This window comes from Taudactylus pleione, unplaced genomic scaffold (assembly GCF_031769625.1).
Source record: "Taudactylus pleione unplaced genomic scaffold, aTauple2 ptg000597l, whole genome shotgun sequence".
NCBI classification, from domain to species: Eukaryota; Metazoa; Chordata; class Amphibia; order Anura; family Myobatrachidae; genus Taudactylus; species Taudactylus pleione.
In genome coordinates, this window is record NW_028284999.1 from 1,009,551 (window position 1) to 1,027,894 (window position 18,344).

At 46.6% G+C, this 18,344-nt stretch overlaps 1 protein-coding gene across 1 annotated transcript in view; it reads left to right on the plus strand.

Moving 5' to 3' along the window:
- The window catches only part of LOC148480777 (low-density lipoprotein receptor-related protein 1-like), a 363,634-nt gene that overhangs the window by 84,179 nt on the left and 261,111 nt on the right, over nt 1–18,344 (plus strand). The window contains exons 7-8 of the mRNA XM_088453863.1: nt 10,801–11,023; nt 14,149–14,338. Of these exons, the coding sequence (XP_088309989.1) occupies nt 10,801–11,023; nt 14,149–14,338 (413 nt within the window). The remainder of the gene's footprint in view (nt 1–10,800; nt 11,024–14,148; nt 14,339–18,344) is intronic.

An 18,344-nucleotide genomic window follows, 5' to 3' on the forward strand; every position in this document is an offset into this window, starting at 1 on the left:
GGAAACTGATTACTTTGCTATATGTCATTTGTATATCTGTGTGCAAAGGAGACTAAGGGCTCTATTTACTACAATCCCCATTGGTAATGCAGATTGTAGTGTGATATTACCGACTGAATTCGCATTGCGAATTCAGGCAATATCACAGGGATTTACTACAAATCCTTTGCAGGGACAGAGCTTGCGATAAAGCTCTGTCCCTGCAAATCCCCCTCGGAGCCTTATCCCGGTATTTTCAGAAAAAATACCGTGATTAAGTGCCTGCGCATGCACAGACCGGTCGCCGCTGCTACCCCCCCCTCCGGCGCTAAGCCCTGCCCCCCGGTGCTAAGCCCCACCCCCCGCGATCGCGGACCCCACCCCCCCTCCCTTAATTACACTTACCTGCATGCTCCAGGCCTCCGGTGATGTCCTCCATTCCTCCGGTCAGATGATCTCCCATACTGCACTGGGGCCCGATCACCTGATGACCGGGCCGCAGTGCACTGTGGGAGCCCGATCACCGGTCCCTGGAGTCAGGTAAGTCATTTTTTTTTTCTTTTTTTTACAGTAATCAGCTTGCGGTCTGTTTAGACCACACAGCTGATTACTGGGACCGACTCCCGGCTCTGCTCTCCCCGTTAGAGCAGGCCAGGAGTCCGGTAACTGGGGGAAACCCTGGATAACGCCACCTCCAGCTGGCGTTATTATCACAGGGCTTTCCCCGATATTATTTTCACATTTATTTTTGGTAACTTTGGTCGGATCACATTTCCCATTACAGTTATGGGAAATACCCTTTTTCACTTTATTTTAGTAAAAATAATGTTAATAAATAGAGCCCTAAAAATGGAACTTGGTTTGTGGGGGTTTTTTTTAGTACCTAGAAGAATTAGCAGCAGGTGAGGTAGGATGGTAGCTGGTAGTACCCAGAAGTGTTAGCAGCGGGTGGGTTTGGATGGAAGCTGGTAGTACCTAGAAGGATTAGCAGCGGGTGGGTTTGGATGGTAGCTGGTAGTACCTATAAGTGTTAGTAGCGGGTGGGTTTGGATGGTAGCTGGTAGTACCTAGAAGGGTTAGCAGCGGGTGGGTTTGGGTGGTATCTGGTAGTATCTAGAAGTGTTAGCAGCGGGTGGGTTTGGATGGTAGCTGGTAGTACCTAGAAGTGTTAGCAGCGGGTGGGTTTGGATGGTAGCTGGTAGTACCTAGAAGTGTTAGCAGCGGGTGGGTTTGGATGGTAGCTGGTAGTACCTAGAACTGTTAGCAGCGGGTGGGTTTGGATGGTAGCTGGTAGTACCTAGAAGGGTTAGCAGCGGGTGGGTTTGGATGGTAGCTGGTAGTACCTAGAAGTGTTAGCAGCGGGTGGGTTTGGATGGTAGCTGGTAGTACCTAGAAGTGTTAGCAGCGGGTGGGTTTGGATGGTAGCTGGTAGTACCTAGAAGGATTAGCAGCGGGTGGGTTTGGATGGTAGCTGGTAGTACCTAGAAGGGTTAGCAGCGGGTGGGTTTGGATGGTAGCTGGTAGTACCTAGAAGGGTTAGCAGCGGGTGGGTTTGGATGGTAGCTGGTAGTACCTATAAGTGTTAGCAGCGGGTGGGTTTGGATGGTAGCTGGTAGTACCTAGAAGTGTTAGCAGCGGGTGGTTTTGGATGGTAGCTGGTAGTACCTAGAAGTGTTAGCAGCGGGTGGGTTTGGATGGTAGCTGGTAGTACCTAGAAGTGTTAGCAGCGGGTGGGTTTGGATGGTAGCTGGTAGTACCTAGAACTGTTAGCAGCGGGTGGGTTTGGATGGTAGCTGGTAGTACCTAGAAGGGTTAGGAGTGGGTGGGTTTGGCTGGTAGCTGGTAGTACCTAGAAGGGTTAGCAGCGGGTGGGTTTGGATGGTAGCTGGTAGTACCTAGAAGGGTTAGCAGCGGGTGGGTTTGGATGGTAGCTGGTAGTACCTAGAAGGGTTAGCAGCGGGTGGGTTTGGATGGTAGCTGGTAGTACCCTGAAGTGTTAGCAGCGGGTGGGTTTGGATGGTAGCTGGTAGTACCTAGAAGGATTAGCAGCGGGTGGGTTTGGATGGTAGCTGGTAGTACCTATAAGTGTTAGTAGCGGGTGGGTTTGGATGGTAGCTGGTAGTACCTAGAAGGGTTAGCAGCGGGTGGGTTTGGATGGTAGCTGGTAGTACCTAGAAGTGTTAGCAGCGGGTGGGTTTGGATGGTAGCTGGTAGTACCTAGAAGTGTTAGCAGCGGGTGGGTTTGGATGGTAGCTGGTAGTACCTAGAACTGTTAGCAGCGGGTGGGTTTGGATGGTAGCTGGTAGTACCTAGAAGGGTTAGCAGCGGGTGGGTTTGGATGGTAGCTGGTAGTACCTAGAAGGGTTAGCAGCGGGTGGGTTTGGATGGTAGCTGGTAGTACCTATAAGTGTTAGCAGCGGGTGGGTTTGGATGGTAGCTGGTAGTACCTAGAAGTGTTAGCAGCGGGTGGTTTTGGATGGTAGCTGGTAGTACCTAGAAGTGTTAGCAGCGGGTGGGTTTGGATGGTAGCTGGTAGTACCTAGAAGTGTTAGCAGCGGGTGGGTTTGGATGGTAGCTGGTAGTACCTAGAACTGTTAGCAGCGGGTGGGTTTGGATGGTAGCTGGTAGTACCTAGAAGGGTTAGGAGTGGGTGGGTTTGGATGGTAGCTGGTAGTACCTAGAAGGGTTAGCAGCAGGTGGGTTTGGATGGTAGCTGGTAGTACCTAGAAGGGTTAGCAGCGGGTGGGTTTGGATGGTAGCTGGTAGTACCTAGAAGAGTTAGCAGCGGGTGGGTTTGGATGGTAGCTGGTAATTCTGCTTAAACAAAGTAACATTAATATTAATTGTCTGGTATTCCGCAGTAATTTGTGTTTCACAAGAAATGTCACAACATCCAGCACTTCCCAAAATCTGAGCTTTCGGACATTCTACAGAATTGCTTAAATTTTACCATGTGGTCCCTTAGCTCGCACATCTGTTACACAAATAATAAAATGCAAGTAGAATATCTTACTACATCCCCCTCTTAGTAAATATTCCATCATCATGTGTTTGCTAAACCTTAACCTGGTGTTTGCCCTCCGTGGCCTCTGGTGGGTGTTTTGTTACCCCGCTATCTCCCTTATTAAATCGTATTTGGATCTTCTGCAGGTGTTTTATTTCTTGCTCTGTGTAGTACAATCTAAACTGTGACTTTAAAAGTAAAACAAGTTTTCCTTTTCTTGGTCTTTGTTTTGTCTTATATACTATATATTGAGTGATTTTGACTAACTTGGGTAGTTATATACAGTTACAGCAAAATATATATATTTTTTTTTAGATGCAATGTTTCCAGTTTCTTGTGTATTGTCATAATTCTTCCTCGGGGTCCATAGGGTCCACACAAATTACCTTGTGGTATGTAGCTGTAGTGATCCAGGCACCAAACAGTCAACAAGCTTTAGCTCCCAGGATGCCCTGGGTTCTCCCCCATACATACCCTGCCCCTGGCTACAGGCAGTCAGTTTTTTGGGTACTACCAGCTACCATCCAAACTCACCTGCTGCTAACCCTTCTGCGTACTACCAGCTACCATCCTACCCTACTTACTGCTAATCCCTCTTAATACTACCAGCTAGCATCCTACCTCACCTGTTCCTAATCTCTCTGGGTACTACCAGCTCCCATCCACCCTCACCTGCTGCAAATAGTCCTGGGTACTACCAGCTACAATCTAACCCCACCTGCTCCTATTCCCTCTGGGTACTACCAGCTATGATCCTACTCTACTTGCTCCTAATCCCTCTGGGTACTACCAGCTAGCATCCAACCCCACCTGCTCCTAATATTCCTGGGTACTACCAACTACTATCCTACCTCACCTGCTCCTATTCCCTCTGGTTACTACCAGCTCCCATCCTACCTCACCGGCTCCTATTCCTTCTGAGTACTACCAGTCATCATCCTACCTCACCTGCTCCTATTCCCTCTGGGTACTACCAGCTACCATCCTACCTCACCTGCTCCTAATCCTTCTGAGTACTACCAGCCATCATCCTACCTCACCTGCTCCTATTCCCTCTGGGTACTACCAGCTACTATCCTACCTCACCTGCTCCTAATCCCTCTGGGTACTACCAGCTACCATCCTACCTCACCCGCTCCTATTCCCTCTGGGTACTACCGGCTACCATCCTACCTCACCTGCTCCTATTCCCTCTGGCTACTACCAGCTACCATCCTACCCCTCCTGCTCCTATTCCCTCTGGGTACTACCAGCTACCATCCTACCTCACTTGCTCCTAATCCCTCTGGGTACTGACAGCTACCATCCTACCTCACCTGCTCCTATTCCCTCTGGGTACTATGAGCTTACCATCCTACCTCACCCGCTCCTATTCCCTCTGGGTACTACCAGCTACCATCCTACCTCACCTGCTCCTATTCCCTCTGGGTACTACGAGCTACCATCCTACCTCACCCGCTCCTATTGCCATCATTCCCCACTAGATAAAGAATAATGATGCATTTAACCCAAAACGTGCATTTGGCAAACAGAGGTTGTAGACTACAGTAAAAGAGAAATGAGCCACTGTGCTGCCCCCAGTATGTAGTAACACATGGTGTAACATTGTGGGGTTCATTATTAGGTGAAGTGTGTTCCTTTGCTGGTTGTTGCCGTACAAGTAAATTTGCAGTTTCAGATAGAAAAATAAAAAGTGCTCTTTCTGGAATGAGTAATTCTGCTTAAAGAAAGTAACATTAATATTAATTGTCTGGTATTCCGCAGTAATTTGTGTTTCACAAGAAATGTCACAACATCCAGCACTTCCCAAAATCTGAGCTTTCGGACTTTCTACAGAATTGCTTAAATATTACCATTTGGTCCCTTAGCTCGCACATCTGTTACACAAATAATAAAATGCAAGTAGAATATCTTACTACATCCCGCTCTTAGTAAATATTCCATCATCATGTATTTGCTGAACCTTAACCCAGTGTTTGCCCTCCGTGACCTCTGTGGGGGTTTTGTTACCCCGCTATCACCATTATCAAATCGTATTTGGATCTTATCCAGGTGTTTTATTTCTTGCTCTGTGCAGCACAAACTAAACTGTGACTTTAAAAGTAAAACAAGTTTTTCATTTCTTGGTCTTTGTTTTGTCTTATATACTATATATTGAGTGATTTCGACTAACTTGTGTAGTTATATACAGTTACAGAAGAATATTTTTATTTTATTTTAGATGCAATGTTTCCAGTTTCTTGTGTATTGTCATATTTCTTCCTCGGGGTCCATAGGGTCCACAGAAATTAGCTTGGGGTATGTAGCTGGAGTGATCCAGGCACCAAACAGTCAACAAGCTTTAGCTCCCAGGATGCTGCTTGGTGCAGAAGCACCATGCGCTCAGTGGGACTGTGGTAGCGGTCTGAAATAAGTTTTTTTTGTTGTTGTTGTTCTCCGAGTGACGGTGTGTGCTGACATGTTGCCGCTCCATGTTCCCCCACCGGGCCGCAACGCTTTCGGCGGGCTTATACAGCCAAGGACTGCAACCAGGAACATAGGGGATGCATGATGCCCCTTGTGTCTGCTGACGTGGGGCATCATGTGGGGCAGTCCATACCTCCGGCGGTGGAGACCCGCCGGATTACGCTGTAGTGCAGAGCCGTGTGTAAACTGTCTCCGGCACTAGACCACTAGGACATGAGGGATCCTGAGAGACAGGGGCTTGATGGTGGTGGCCATGTCAGTGTGCCAGGTGGATCTGTACAGCATAAGGGGAAGTACGCTATCCCCTGGTGGCCCCTCCCCCAACCTGGATACTGGTTCAGTTGTAAAACTTCCAGCGTCCTGGTTGCTCCTCCCAGCCTCCTTCTATACGAATCGGCCAGAGACCACTCTCATGTGCTCAGGAGGTTGGGTCAGTCTCCCTGTATACCTCTCTCTACGGTGATCAGGTCATACAGAGCTCAATATACTACTGGGTCTATATGGTAGTTGTTAAAAGAGCTTGGTGCATATAGTTATAATATGTATCAACTATGTGTCTATGTGCATTGTATGTGAATTTTTTGAAATCCGCTGTGTGTTATGCTGCCTTTATCTGAATAACTGTCAGTCATAATCTATCACTGCTGTTTCTCCTCATTAACCCTCCACTGCAGGTGTGGGATATATTGGGTGTGAAACATTGTAACATTTGTACTCAGACTTTGCATATCAATAGAGATATTGTTAAGTCCAAGGAAGCTGAAAGACAGGTGGCTGAGGCGCCTGTGCTGGTGTCAGGTATAGTCTGTGAAGCGGGGTTGTCCCCACAGGATTTCATACAGGATGGGTTATGTGGCCACTGTGTTAAGGAGTCGCCACATCAGTCAAACTTACCAGCTTCTGGGCAGGAGCTCCCGTAGGCTTCTTTCTCCCAGATTATGGCACAGGATGCAGATAGATTGGCGGCCCCTGGGCCAGCCACCATGTTGGGGTCCTCTCAGCAGCTGACACCTGCTATGTTTTTTCCCCCGATGCATCCGTCCTGTTTGGACATGTATGCTCACTGAAGTCAGAATGTGGATTTCATCGTTAGCAGCTTTTCAGCAGCCTAAACAGATGTCTAAGCTGGTACAGCCAAAGTGTAGGAGGTGGTCGGTTTCACACACTATCCAGCCTTCAGATTCCGGTACATCTTTTGATGGGGGGGGTTCACAGGGTTCCTCTCAGGAATCGCCCTTAGGTGAGGAAGACCGTTTTGCAGCTGCAGATGTTCCTTTTCTGATTAGGGCGGTCAAGGCGGTGCTAAGCATTGACGAGGAGGAGCCAGTACAAAGAAAGGCTCCAGGGTTTAAACATCAGAGGGTTCTAGAACCTGAGTTTCCTAGGTCTGAACACCTTTTGGGTCTTATGGGGGATGCATGGAAGTCTCCAGATAGGAAATTCCATATTACTAGAAAGGCCTTATATCCCTTTCCAGTGGATCAGAGCACTAAATGGGAGGTTCCTCCATCAGTGGATGCACATTTGCCACATTGCCTATACCATCTGTATCTTCGCTTAATTGTCCCACAGATAGGAAACTTGAAGCCTGTCTTAAGGCAATATTTTCTCTGTCGGGTGCTGTTACTCGCCCAGCCATGGCTACAGCTTGGGTCTCCAAGGCCATTGAGGAATGGATGAAGACACTGGAGAATGCTCTTCCAGAAGCTTCCAGGGAACAGCTGACAATTATCTACTATGTTAAGGAGGCAGCGTCCTACTTGGGAGAGGCAGCTTTAGATGCTAGTATATTATCCTAAAGCATCAGCAGTCTCAGTTGTGGCTCGGAGAGCCCTTTGGCTGAGGGACTGGAAAGCAGATGCATGTTCTAAGAGAGCCCTGGAATCCCTTCCATTCTCGGGGGGCATTTTGTTTGGCACAGAGACAACATTTTTGCTATGGTGGCAGCCTCTAAAACGTCTGGTCTACCTTTGGCATCCACTGCTAGACCTAAGCGGTCAGCCTTTCGGCCACAAGGGAAAGCAAGAGGTCAGTCTTCTGCTAGAGCAGGTTCTTATAGGAAGCCACAGTGTAAATAGTCCTGGCCAAACAGATGTCTGGCTGTCATGTCTGACGTTAAGCCTGCAGCTTGATGGGACAGGCCTCCCTCTGGGGGATTCCAGGGTAGGAGGCCAACTTCTTCAGTATTCAGATGCCTGGCATCTTATGACAACAGATGCCTGAGTTTGGAAGGTAGTCTCCCAGGGATACGCCCTTATTTTCTGGAGAAGTCCCCCACGAAGGTTTTTCAGCACAACATCGGCAGCGGATTTTGCGAAAGCCTTGGCCCTCCAGCAGGCTATACACTGCCTGCGGTCGATTGTGTTGGCCATGAAACCAGGGGATTTCATGGTATCCTTGGATATTCAAGATGCATATCTTCATGTACCAATTGCACTGTCCCACCGACAATTCCTGTGATTCGCAGTCATGCGGGAGCATTTCCAGTTTCAGGCACTGCCTTTTGGTTTACCAACGGCCCCTCAGGAGTTAACCAAAATCATGGCAGTAATGATGGCCTGCCTCAGGCGCCAGGGAGTCAGGATTCTGCCATATCTGGACTACCTCCTGATATTGGGTCAGTCGTCACAAGAATTGCAGCATCATCTCAGACAGACAGTAGCGTGTCTACACAGACGTGGGTGGATTGTAAATTGGAAAAAGTCATCGCTTCTTCCAGTACAACAGATGCTGCATTTAGGGGCAAGGTTGGATTCTCTGGCTCAAATGATATATCTAAAAAGGAAAAAGAAAGTAAGGCAGTATTGCTGTGCACAGATCAAGATAAAGGCCCTCATTCAGAGCCGTACGCTCTGAGCAGAGCGCACGCTCTGAATGAGGGCCGTCCTCCATAATTATGGAGCGTCCTCCCGGACGCTCGTATAGCTGTGGGTCACCACCCACAGCCTATACGAGCATGCAGGTTGATGGCCGCGATGGTCTTGACCATCACGACCATCGCCACTGCGAGCCGGAGCCTGCGGTTGAGTTTCTCAACCGCAAGGCCCGGAGTGATTTTGGCTCTATCAGAGCCAAAATCACTCCCACTGACATCACTAGTGATGTCAGTGGGCCGGCTTCTGACGGTAGGCGTTCCCTTGGGAACGCCCCCGTCAGGGAGGCACGCCCCCGGCACGCCCACCAAAGGGGGCGTGCTGTCAATCAACATCGACAGCACGCCCCCTTTGATCAGACACAACGAGCGAAGGAAAGTCCTTCGCTCGTCGCGTCTGGCGCATGCGCACGACGGAGCTCCCGCCGTCGTGCGCATGCGCAGTGCACACCATCGACCCACTTGCGAGCGGACAGCCGCTTGCGAGTGGGTCTGAATCAGGCCCAAAGTTAACATTAAAAATTAATCTTTATTAGGTATTCATTAAAATGTATTCCCTTGAACAAAATACATAAATTGGCTAAATATTTAAATGATAATAATAATAAGTAGAAAATTAAATTGTATTAAAAGAATGCACTAAGGGTCTCACCCGTATTATGGTGGACTTCATATAGGTATCAATTAATAGCAAAAGTATTGGACAGAGGCCCTGATTCAGACCCGGACGCTATAGGCAGATGGTCGTTCCAAAAAAGGGGCTGGCTATTTAAATTGAGCGCTCGCTCTTTGCGGTTTGTTGACGCCTCTATGTCTGAGCGAGCGAACGAAAAATGCGCTCGCTTTTTTGTAAAGACGTCCCTTTGCCGTTCGCAACACATGTCCTCTCCGGTATTTATTAGATTAATCGGGTACATCGAAAGGCATCTGAACTGCTCGCAGTGCTTGTGGTAGGTTTTTCTGACCGCAATCACTGCGAGCAGTTCAGGCTAAAAGACAACCAAGTGACGCTGTCGATGACGCTTCTTTACTAATTATGCACTCCCATCAAACGCCCGTTTTGACCGTTTGGCACGCCTGCGTTCGGATCTCCACTCCACCGTTTTCAAGCACCTTCCCCTATTACCACCCACAAACGGTACATTCTGTCAATCAAATTAGCAGCCCTTCGCTGTTTTGCGAGCGCACGATTTCCGACCGCAATGACTGGTATGCGCATTACGACCCATACGCATGCGCAGTTGTGCGAACATCGCTCAGAGCGAACGAGCGGCCTCTTACGAGCGGCTCTGAATAACGTCCAGATTTCCTACTCTGTATTCATTTTTCATTTCTTATTGGCAGTATTAGACAGTTTCTCTTCCCTATAAAGTAACCTTATTGATACATTGTTGCGTTTTAAGTGGTTACAACATATATTTGTTTGTTAAACTAACACACAAATCTCATATTCAGAGATAACAGGGATTATCCTCCTCTAGCTCCTTATATGAGGGACATTTAAATCCAAACTATTAAATGATATGAAATAAATATAATTCATATATAGGGTCCACTAAATGTAGCTATTTTGGCAGAGTTATTGTATACTTCAATAGGACAGATGGTAAGTGTCACTAGGTAGTCGTAATAATCATACATAAATCAGCTGTAGTGTGCAGTGTTCTCACATTACATTGGTTTAAGGGCTGAATTCCTCTTAATTTCAAATTCAGTTAATATAAGATAAGAGGTAATTATACACAGTAACGGCCCATTCACACCACTCTAATATGCCGCTTTCTTTATTTACATCAGACCTCACTGTCAGTCAGATTATTATGACCACTGTGGATCAAAGACACAATTTCACATGCCACACAGGCATCAGCGTCTAACCTCCGGCTATCAGAGTTAGTGAAAAGTGATAAGAAAGTGATAAGGTGCCAGCCAATCAGCTCCCAACTGTCATCTCACAGACTGTGTTTGAAAAATGACAGTTGAGAGCTGATTGGCTGGTACCTTATCACTTTCTTATCACTTTTCACTCTGTCTCCTAACACAGCTTAGTAAATAGACCCCATATTTTCTTCCTCATTAAGATCGTGTATTACTGTTCACTTAAAGTATATGAGTGATTGTGTGATGAATTTCAATTAAGTTAATAGGCATGTAATTAATAGCAGCGGAGGAAACTGTGCCTTGTGTATTGTTCCATAAAGAGACTTCTGAAAGTGACCACGTGTCTTTACAAATAATTGATGTCCTGTACAGTGTGCTCATCCCCTACCAGCAATGGTGAGAGCCATATTTTGTAGTCTCAACAATATCTATTACATCGGAGCAGGTCACCGTAATCACTAGCTCCTAACAAACTTACTGGCTGCGGACTCATAGTCCAGCCTACAAAATGGCTGGTTCCGCTGTATGTAAGTATGGGTATGCACTAAGGACTAATTGGTTACTGATGGAATAATACACAGACTTTCTTTTTTGGCAGGAAAGTATTTTTCACGGATTTTGGGCAGATGGCCAAAGTTGAGCGCTGTGATATGGATGGCCAGGGCAGAATAAAGCTAGTGGAGAGTAGAATCGTCTCTCCGCGTGGGATTACATTGGATTTGGTGAACCGGTTAGTGTACTGGGCAGATTTATACCTGGACTCCATTGACGTAATGGATTATGAAGGCAAGAACAGGCACACCATCATGCAGGGAGTGTTGGTAAGTGGTGAATTGATTGTACTGGGGCTTGTTTTCATGATTTCCTTTTTGTAGCATGTTGGAGTAACATCATTAATGGAATTATATGCTATTATGCGTGTGTGATATAATTGATCTTTATCACACAATGTTAATAATGGTGTCTGGTGGGGCCTATCCATTAGCAGATAAATGTGAACGATATATCGTTCAGTCGTTCAATTTATCTGTCATGGATAGGCCCTGAACGATGACAGATGCGCACTCCAGCGGCCGACAAATTGTATCTTTCGTCTCTCCAACATGTTGGTCAATTATCGCTTATCGCTGACAGATATTAGAAACATGTCAGTTTATAAGCAGTAAACGATGAACGATATTTTTAATGAAAATTAATAGAAACTTAAAAAAAAAACACTCCCTGAATGATGTCATGCGATATCGTTCGTCGCTCGCAAAAAACAGTCATGTACATAACAAATATCTGTCACTATAGTGCCAGGAGTTTTCAAGGGATAAATCTTTTGTCTTTCATCGTAGAGAAATATCTGCTAATGGATAGGCCCCTTTAGTGTAATGACATGGATCTTATTTTAATGACAAATTATTATTATTATCATTATTATTACTACCAGTTATTGATATAGCGCACACATATTCCGCAGCGCTTTACAGAGAGAATATTTGTCCATTCACAATCAGTCCCTGCCCCAATGGAGCTTACAATCTATGGGCCTGATTCAGAGCCGCTCGCTCTGACAGAGCGCTCGTTTTGAATCAGGGCCGGGCTTTTTTTTTTTTGGAGCAGCCTCCTGACCACCCACAGCTATTGCGAGCGGCCAGGGTGATGGTTGCGATGGTCAAGACCATCGCGACCATCGGGCTTGCCACGAGACCCTTGTGGTAGGGTCTCGTAGCCGCAAGCCCCAGAGAGCTTTCGGCTCTAACAGAGCTGGAAGCTCTCCACTGACATCACTTGTGATGTCAGTGGGGCCGCCCCCAAACGGTAGGCGTTCTCATGGGAACGCCTCCGTTTGGGCAGCCACCCCCCCGGCCCGCCCACCAAACGGGGCGAGCTGTCACTCAACATCGACAGCTCGCCCCCTTTTGTGCGAGACCCAGAGCGACAGAGTGCCCGTCGCTAGTCGGGTCTCGCGCATGCGCACGACGGAGCCGTCTCCATCGTGTGCGTGCGCTGTGGGCCACCATCGACCTGGTTGCGAGTGCTCATCGCTTGCGACTGGGTCTGAATTAGGCCCTATGTTCCCTATCACATGCTCACACACAAATATAGTATCATTATTTTCACGATACTCATTAATGTAGAAAGCATTCTCACCATACCTAACATACCAAGGTTTCATGGTCTGTGGCTATTCCATCTAAAATGCTATTTTCTTGTCTTTTTTTGGTGGTATTATCCCTGCTGAAACCATATTTCTAAAGGTTACTTAGGTGGAATCTGTCATTAGGCTTTGTAATTCCCACGTCCGCCCGCCACTGTCTCAATGCTTCATACCTTACTTTGCCAACCTGTCAATTTGTTGGGGACAATGGGCCTGATTCAGACCCGCTCGCGAGCGCAATTTGCTCGCAAGCGGGTCGATGGTGGCCCAGTGCACATGTCGCTCCGGGTCTCGCTACAAAGGGGGCGTGCTGTCGATGTTGAGTGACAGCACGCCCCCTTTGGTGGGTGGGCCGGGGGCGTGTCTGCCCAGACGGAGGCGTTCCCATGGGAATGCCTACCGTCTTGGGCCGGCCCCACTGACATCACAAGTGATATTAGTGGGAGTGCTTTTGGCTCTGATAGAGCCAAAAGCACTCTTGGGCTTGCGGCAACGAGACCCTACCGCAAGGGTCTCATCGTAAGCCCGATGGTCGCGATGGTGACCATCGCGATATCATCATGGATGCTCGCATAAGCTGTGGGTGGTAACCCACAGCTATGTGAGCGGCCAAAAGGCCGCACCATTAAAAAAAAAAAACGCCCTGATTCAGAGCGTCCGGCTCTGAATCAGGCCCAATATTCTGAAAATTGTGGGAATATTTCACATCATGACAGCCGCCCGCCCACTTCACCAGAAATTCTGGGAGAGTATGCACTTGTGCTTTATAGTCTCTGAAATCCCTTTAACATGTATTTTTCTCTTTCTCCCTACAACACCCCCCTCTCGCTCGTTTCTAACGTTTTGCTGACATTGTGATGGTAGTAAAAGACTATAAAGCACTTTTCTCAATTCATCTACAGGCAAAAGAAATGCGTCTTAAACATAAATCTGATCCTATGATGAGATATATTTGAAAAGTACACTAACACCATTTTATGATGTGTAATAAGTTTCAGCGTTGTACTGGTAGGATAATGGGACAAGGGGTGACTGGAGGTCGCTGTTTCAGGCTGCGATGTTCAGGGAGCAGAAAAATATGGGGAATTTAAAGTAATGCAAATTGTGTTGTTAGAAGTAATGATTAAAGTGGCTGTTTATATTATATCTAATATGCTTTCTAATGATGAATATCAAAGGGGGAAATCAATTATGCCGATGGCCGTTAGTGCTGGGGGTGCCCATTACTCCTGAGGTGGCGAGCAGAAATCCGTGAAAAGTCTGACATATGCATCTCACCCAGTACGCTGCACGGGTTTAGCCACTTTACACAAAACGGTCCATGTAGGCACGACATAAGAGTAATAGTTACCCATTAACACACTGCCGCTGGTGCAAACAATTTATCATCGCCACGTCACTTTATACGGGAGATTGGGCATGAGAGAACCATAGAATTCCGCCATAGTGTGCGATTTAGTTGCCACTGCAGACAGCTGAATGTCTCTAGATAAAACACTGCTTTGTATCTGACATTAATCTGGTAGGGGAAGAGTGCAATACGTCCTAATTTTAGATTCTGGTTATATTATGAATCCTATATATTCCTGTTTAGGCCTGACGTACACATAAATACTTACAATAGCATGTACTATTACTATGGTTACAGTAGTAAGATCATGGCAGCCAGTCTAGTAGATTGATCAGATGCGACCTGGTTCATGTATTGTCTTGTTCCCGTGTCATTTTCAGGCCTGTATAATATTTTTAGTATTTATGTTTTTGGTTTTTTGTTTGTTTGTTTCATCGTCTTTCTATTAGATACAAAATTTATATGGCCTTACGGTTTTCGAGAATTATTTATATGCCACAAATACAGACCATGCCAATGCGCAGCAGAGAACCAGCGTGATCCGTGTCAATCGCTTCAACAGTACAGAGCACCAGGTTGTGACCAGGGTGGATAAAGGTGGCGCTCTGCACATTTACCACCAACGGAAGCAGCCAGCTGGTAAGACGGAGGCACAAGGAGTGTGAAAGTGTCTGTGTAACTTTACCTGTGATTAGTACGGTTTTCAAGGGTTCTGTATATGTTATATTATTGCACAGCAGTAGGCAACCTGTGGAAATACATATCCCAGCATGCTCTGTCACACTTTTGTGGTTAAAGTATGCTAAAACTGTGGCAGGGCATGCTGGGATATGCAGTTCTACAACAGTTGGAGGGCCACAGGTTGCCTACCCCTATTGTGTAATATGAATGCTGTATTTAAGCTACACAGAGCCAGTTGGTTAACATCCTGAATTTGTAGATCACGTTAGGAGGAATTGGGACACGCTAGGGCTACAATGTTGCTGTATGTCATATGTCAGAAGCTATTACATAACGCAGTCCATGAGAGCATTATTGTAAGTGACAGAAGGAGAATTGCTGCATCGCTTACTGAGTATCCTGGGCAGGTCTAACAATTCATTTCTATTTTTGCAAGTGCTGCAATTTATCTTGTGTTGCACCACCAGGGCCGGAGCAGGGCTCTATGCCGCTCTGTGCCGCTCTATGCCACTCTGTGCCGGCCCTGGCACTGGGAAATAGAGCACTGGCCGGACAGCTCTACAGAGCAGCAAACTGCAAGCTAAATGCAGGTGCCATGGGGCCGCGATGGTGCCACTATCAGGGCCCTGCACCCCGGGTGATGGCACCGGAATCGGTATGATTTACCGCCGGACCCATGCCCGGCAGTTGGAATCCCGACAGCGACATCCCGGCAGAGGAGTAAATCCCGATCGTCAAAGGTAAGTATATACTAACCTATTTCTACCCCTTAACCCTAACCTTCCCCACCAGTTCCTAACCCTAATCCCCCCTCTAAGTACCTAAACCTAACCCCCCCTTCCCTGGGGGGGGGGTTCCTAACCGTAAGTCTCCCCCGGGGGTGCCTAACGCTAAACCTCCCTTCCCCTAGCCTAAACCTAAGTCCCCCGGGGGGTTGCCTAACCCTAAATCCCCCCCCGGGAACCCTAAACCTAACCCACCCACCCAGCGGCTATCCGCGCTCGGCGCCCGGCATCCCTTCGACCAGGATGCCGGGCGTCGGGCTCCCGGTGTATGTCTAATGACAGACCTCGGCATATCGACGCCTGTCTTTAGACCCTTGCCGGGATATGACAGTCGGGAAGCCGGCTGTCAGGATTAGGTCCGCCGGCTTCCCAACTGCATAGCGATGGCACCTCATGCACACCCCTTGTTACCGCCCTGTACACCACATGCACTAAGGTACCAGCTATTCTAATGTCTCCCAGATGCTAAACTAGCTGTATATGTTTTGTGTATGTGTGTTATACACACTGCTCTCATTTCCTATTATATGCTCTCATGTGGTTATTAGAGAGAATTTACAAAACTTCCTTGGAGCATCCCCCCCTCATTCATAGACCATCACCATGAATTCTAATTCTGCCAATGTGAATGTACATATACATTGTGGGGTCGTGATCCTGAGTCACATGCACACACGGCTGCGTCTATGTACTAATCCCGTAGCTGCACTCTTCTCAGCACCGTGCACCAGTGGAAATCCATCTTGATGCGTCTTTAGATGCACTATAGGAACTTGCACTAGTCCTGTGGCAGGTGTGATATCTTTGCTGGAGTATGGCATCCTGTGTGAGAGGTTGTGCGTCCCCAGACACAGCCGCTGTCACTGACACGCCATCGCCTGCAAAACCACCTCCCTGTTACCCCCCGAAAAACCCACTGATATCCACCGGCCGGGCGTCCATATTTGTTCTGTGTCTGTGTGTGGTAACAATCGGGAGGCACGCACAGTGCACCACAGACGCATGTGGCTGAACAAAAGTCCATGGAAGATGACGGTTTGCCTCTTTCTGAGACCCGATTTTTGGCGGGAAAAATCTGAACTTGGGAAAATTCAAACCTATCCGAGCCTGCACATCCCTACTTAAAACATCGGCCATCTGCGCTCCTATTGGCATAGGGTGCGACTCCGAATCGGGCCCATGTTGCCAGAATTTCGCACCACTGTGAAAATTCACTTGCCGTGGGCATGCACCTGGCCTAAATAAGTTATAAATAAAAGGTGTGTTATAAAGTCACATAAATAGCCGGCGCTGCCATGAAATCCATCCTAGCTTCTTTTTTTTTTTTAGCATCTAGTTAAAATTGCTTCGTTTGAACACTTAGAAAATAACGACAGTTACAGGACTTTAAGAGCCTGTAATGTTCATTATAGTACATAAGTTTTGTTTTGTGGTAGATGGTTTCTCTTTGTTATATTACATGACGTTTGTAGACTGATTATTCACTGAATCCTTTTGCTTTGTATAATCAAACAGCTGTGTAATGATAAAACTGACCTTTCACAGAAAGGGAGACTACATAGAATTGTGTTGTCTGTTTTTATTACTGCTTGTTCCTTATAGTAAATGTGGAACTTGGCAATGGACGGCAAGCTTATTTTCTTTTTCGTACATTAGGAGTAGATAAGGAATTTTATAGAGTTGGATTAATGGGTTGGACAAAGAATATATTGAAAGTCTTGTCCACCTTAATTTTATTTTACTTTACTGGCTTGTACACAGGGCTTTTATTCTGATGGTACTCAGGGCTTTTATTCTGATGGTACTCAGGGCTTTTATTCTGATGGTACTCAGGGCTTTTATTCTGATGGTACTCAGGGCTTTTATTCTGATGGTACTCAGGGCTTTTATTCTGATGGTACTCAGGGCTTTTATTCTGATGGTACTCAGGGCTTTTATTCTGATGGTACTCAGGGCTTTTATTCTGATGGTACTCAGGGCTTTTATTCTGATGGTACTCAGGGCTTTTATTCTGATGGTACTCAGGGCTTTTATTCTGATGGTACTCAGGGCTTTTATTCTGATGGTACTCAGGGCTTTTATTCTGATGGTACTCAGGGCTTTTATTCTGATGGTACTCAGGGCTTTTATTCTGATGGTACTCAGGGCTTTTATTCTGATGGTACTCAGGGCTTTTATTCTGATGGTACTCAGGGCTTTTATTCTGATGGTACTCAGGGCTTTTATTCTGATGGTACTCAACGATACACAGTACCAGCATCTTTTTATGGTATTACCTATGTATCATTGAGTACAATCAGAATCAAAGCCCTGTGTACAAGCCAGTAAATTAAAATAAACGGACTCGGGATTGGCCAGGTCACTTCAACGTCTCCACCCTCAGCCACTCTGCCACCCCGTCCTGTTATACCTGCCCCTCCCCTCGTTTCCGCTCCTCTACAGTCCCGTTGGTGCGGTTAGTAACACCTAATGTGCATAACGAGCGTGGTCGGATCTGGTGAACGCGCTGCACGTTAGACTTTTAATTCTTAAAATTAGTTCCACGAACTGGAAGAAATCGGTTAATAATTTCAGAATTTAATAAAATAAGTATCTCAAGACCTTGTCCAGAGTGCGGATGTCACTAAAACCTTGTATCCACTTATCAACTTGTAACTTTAGCTGAGTACTAGTACCTTAGCGCTTAGTACCGATGCCGTAATTTTCCCCATAGAAACAAAGCATTTCTACAGTGTTTACTAGATACATTGCATCTTTATTTTATTTATTCGTTTTTTGCAGAGTATATGACACACAGCTGTATTTTTTATTATTTATTGTACATGTGTATCCACTATTACGATTACTGGCCAGAAAAATATAAGTTATGGTCCGTACACACGTAGCATTCAGCTAGCGATACAATATCGCTGTCTGATCGCCCTGCACTCTGCCTGGTGTGTTGAATGATTTTCCAACACGCCACCAACTGCGCAATGACTATAGCGACCCACAATCAGTGATCATGGGTCCCTGTAATAACGTGCTCGATATCGAGCAGTTTAACCAGCGTGCACGGGCGATGGGCGATATCGCTGTCGCCCATATGTGCCCGCACATCGCTGGTCGATTGGCGGTTGGAAGAGGCCAAAAACTACATGATATGACATTCCCACTTTGTTCTAAAAAACAATAATTAC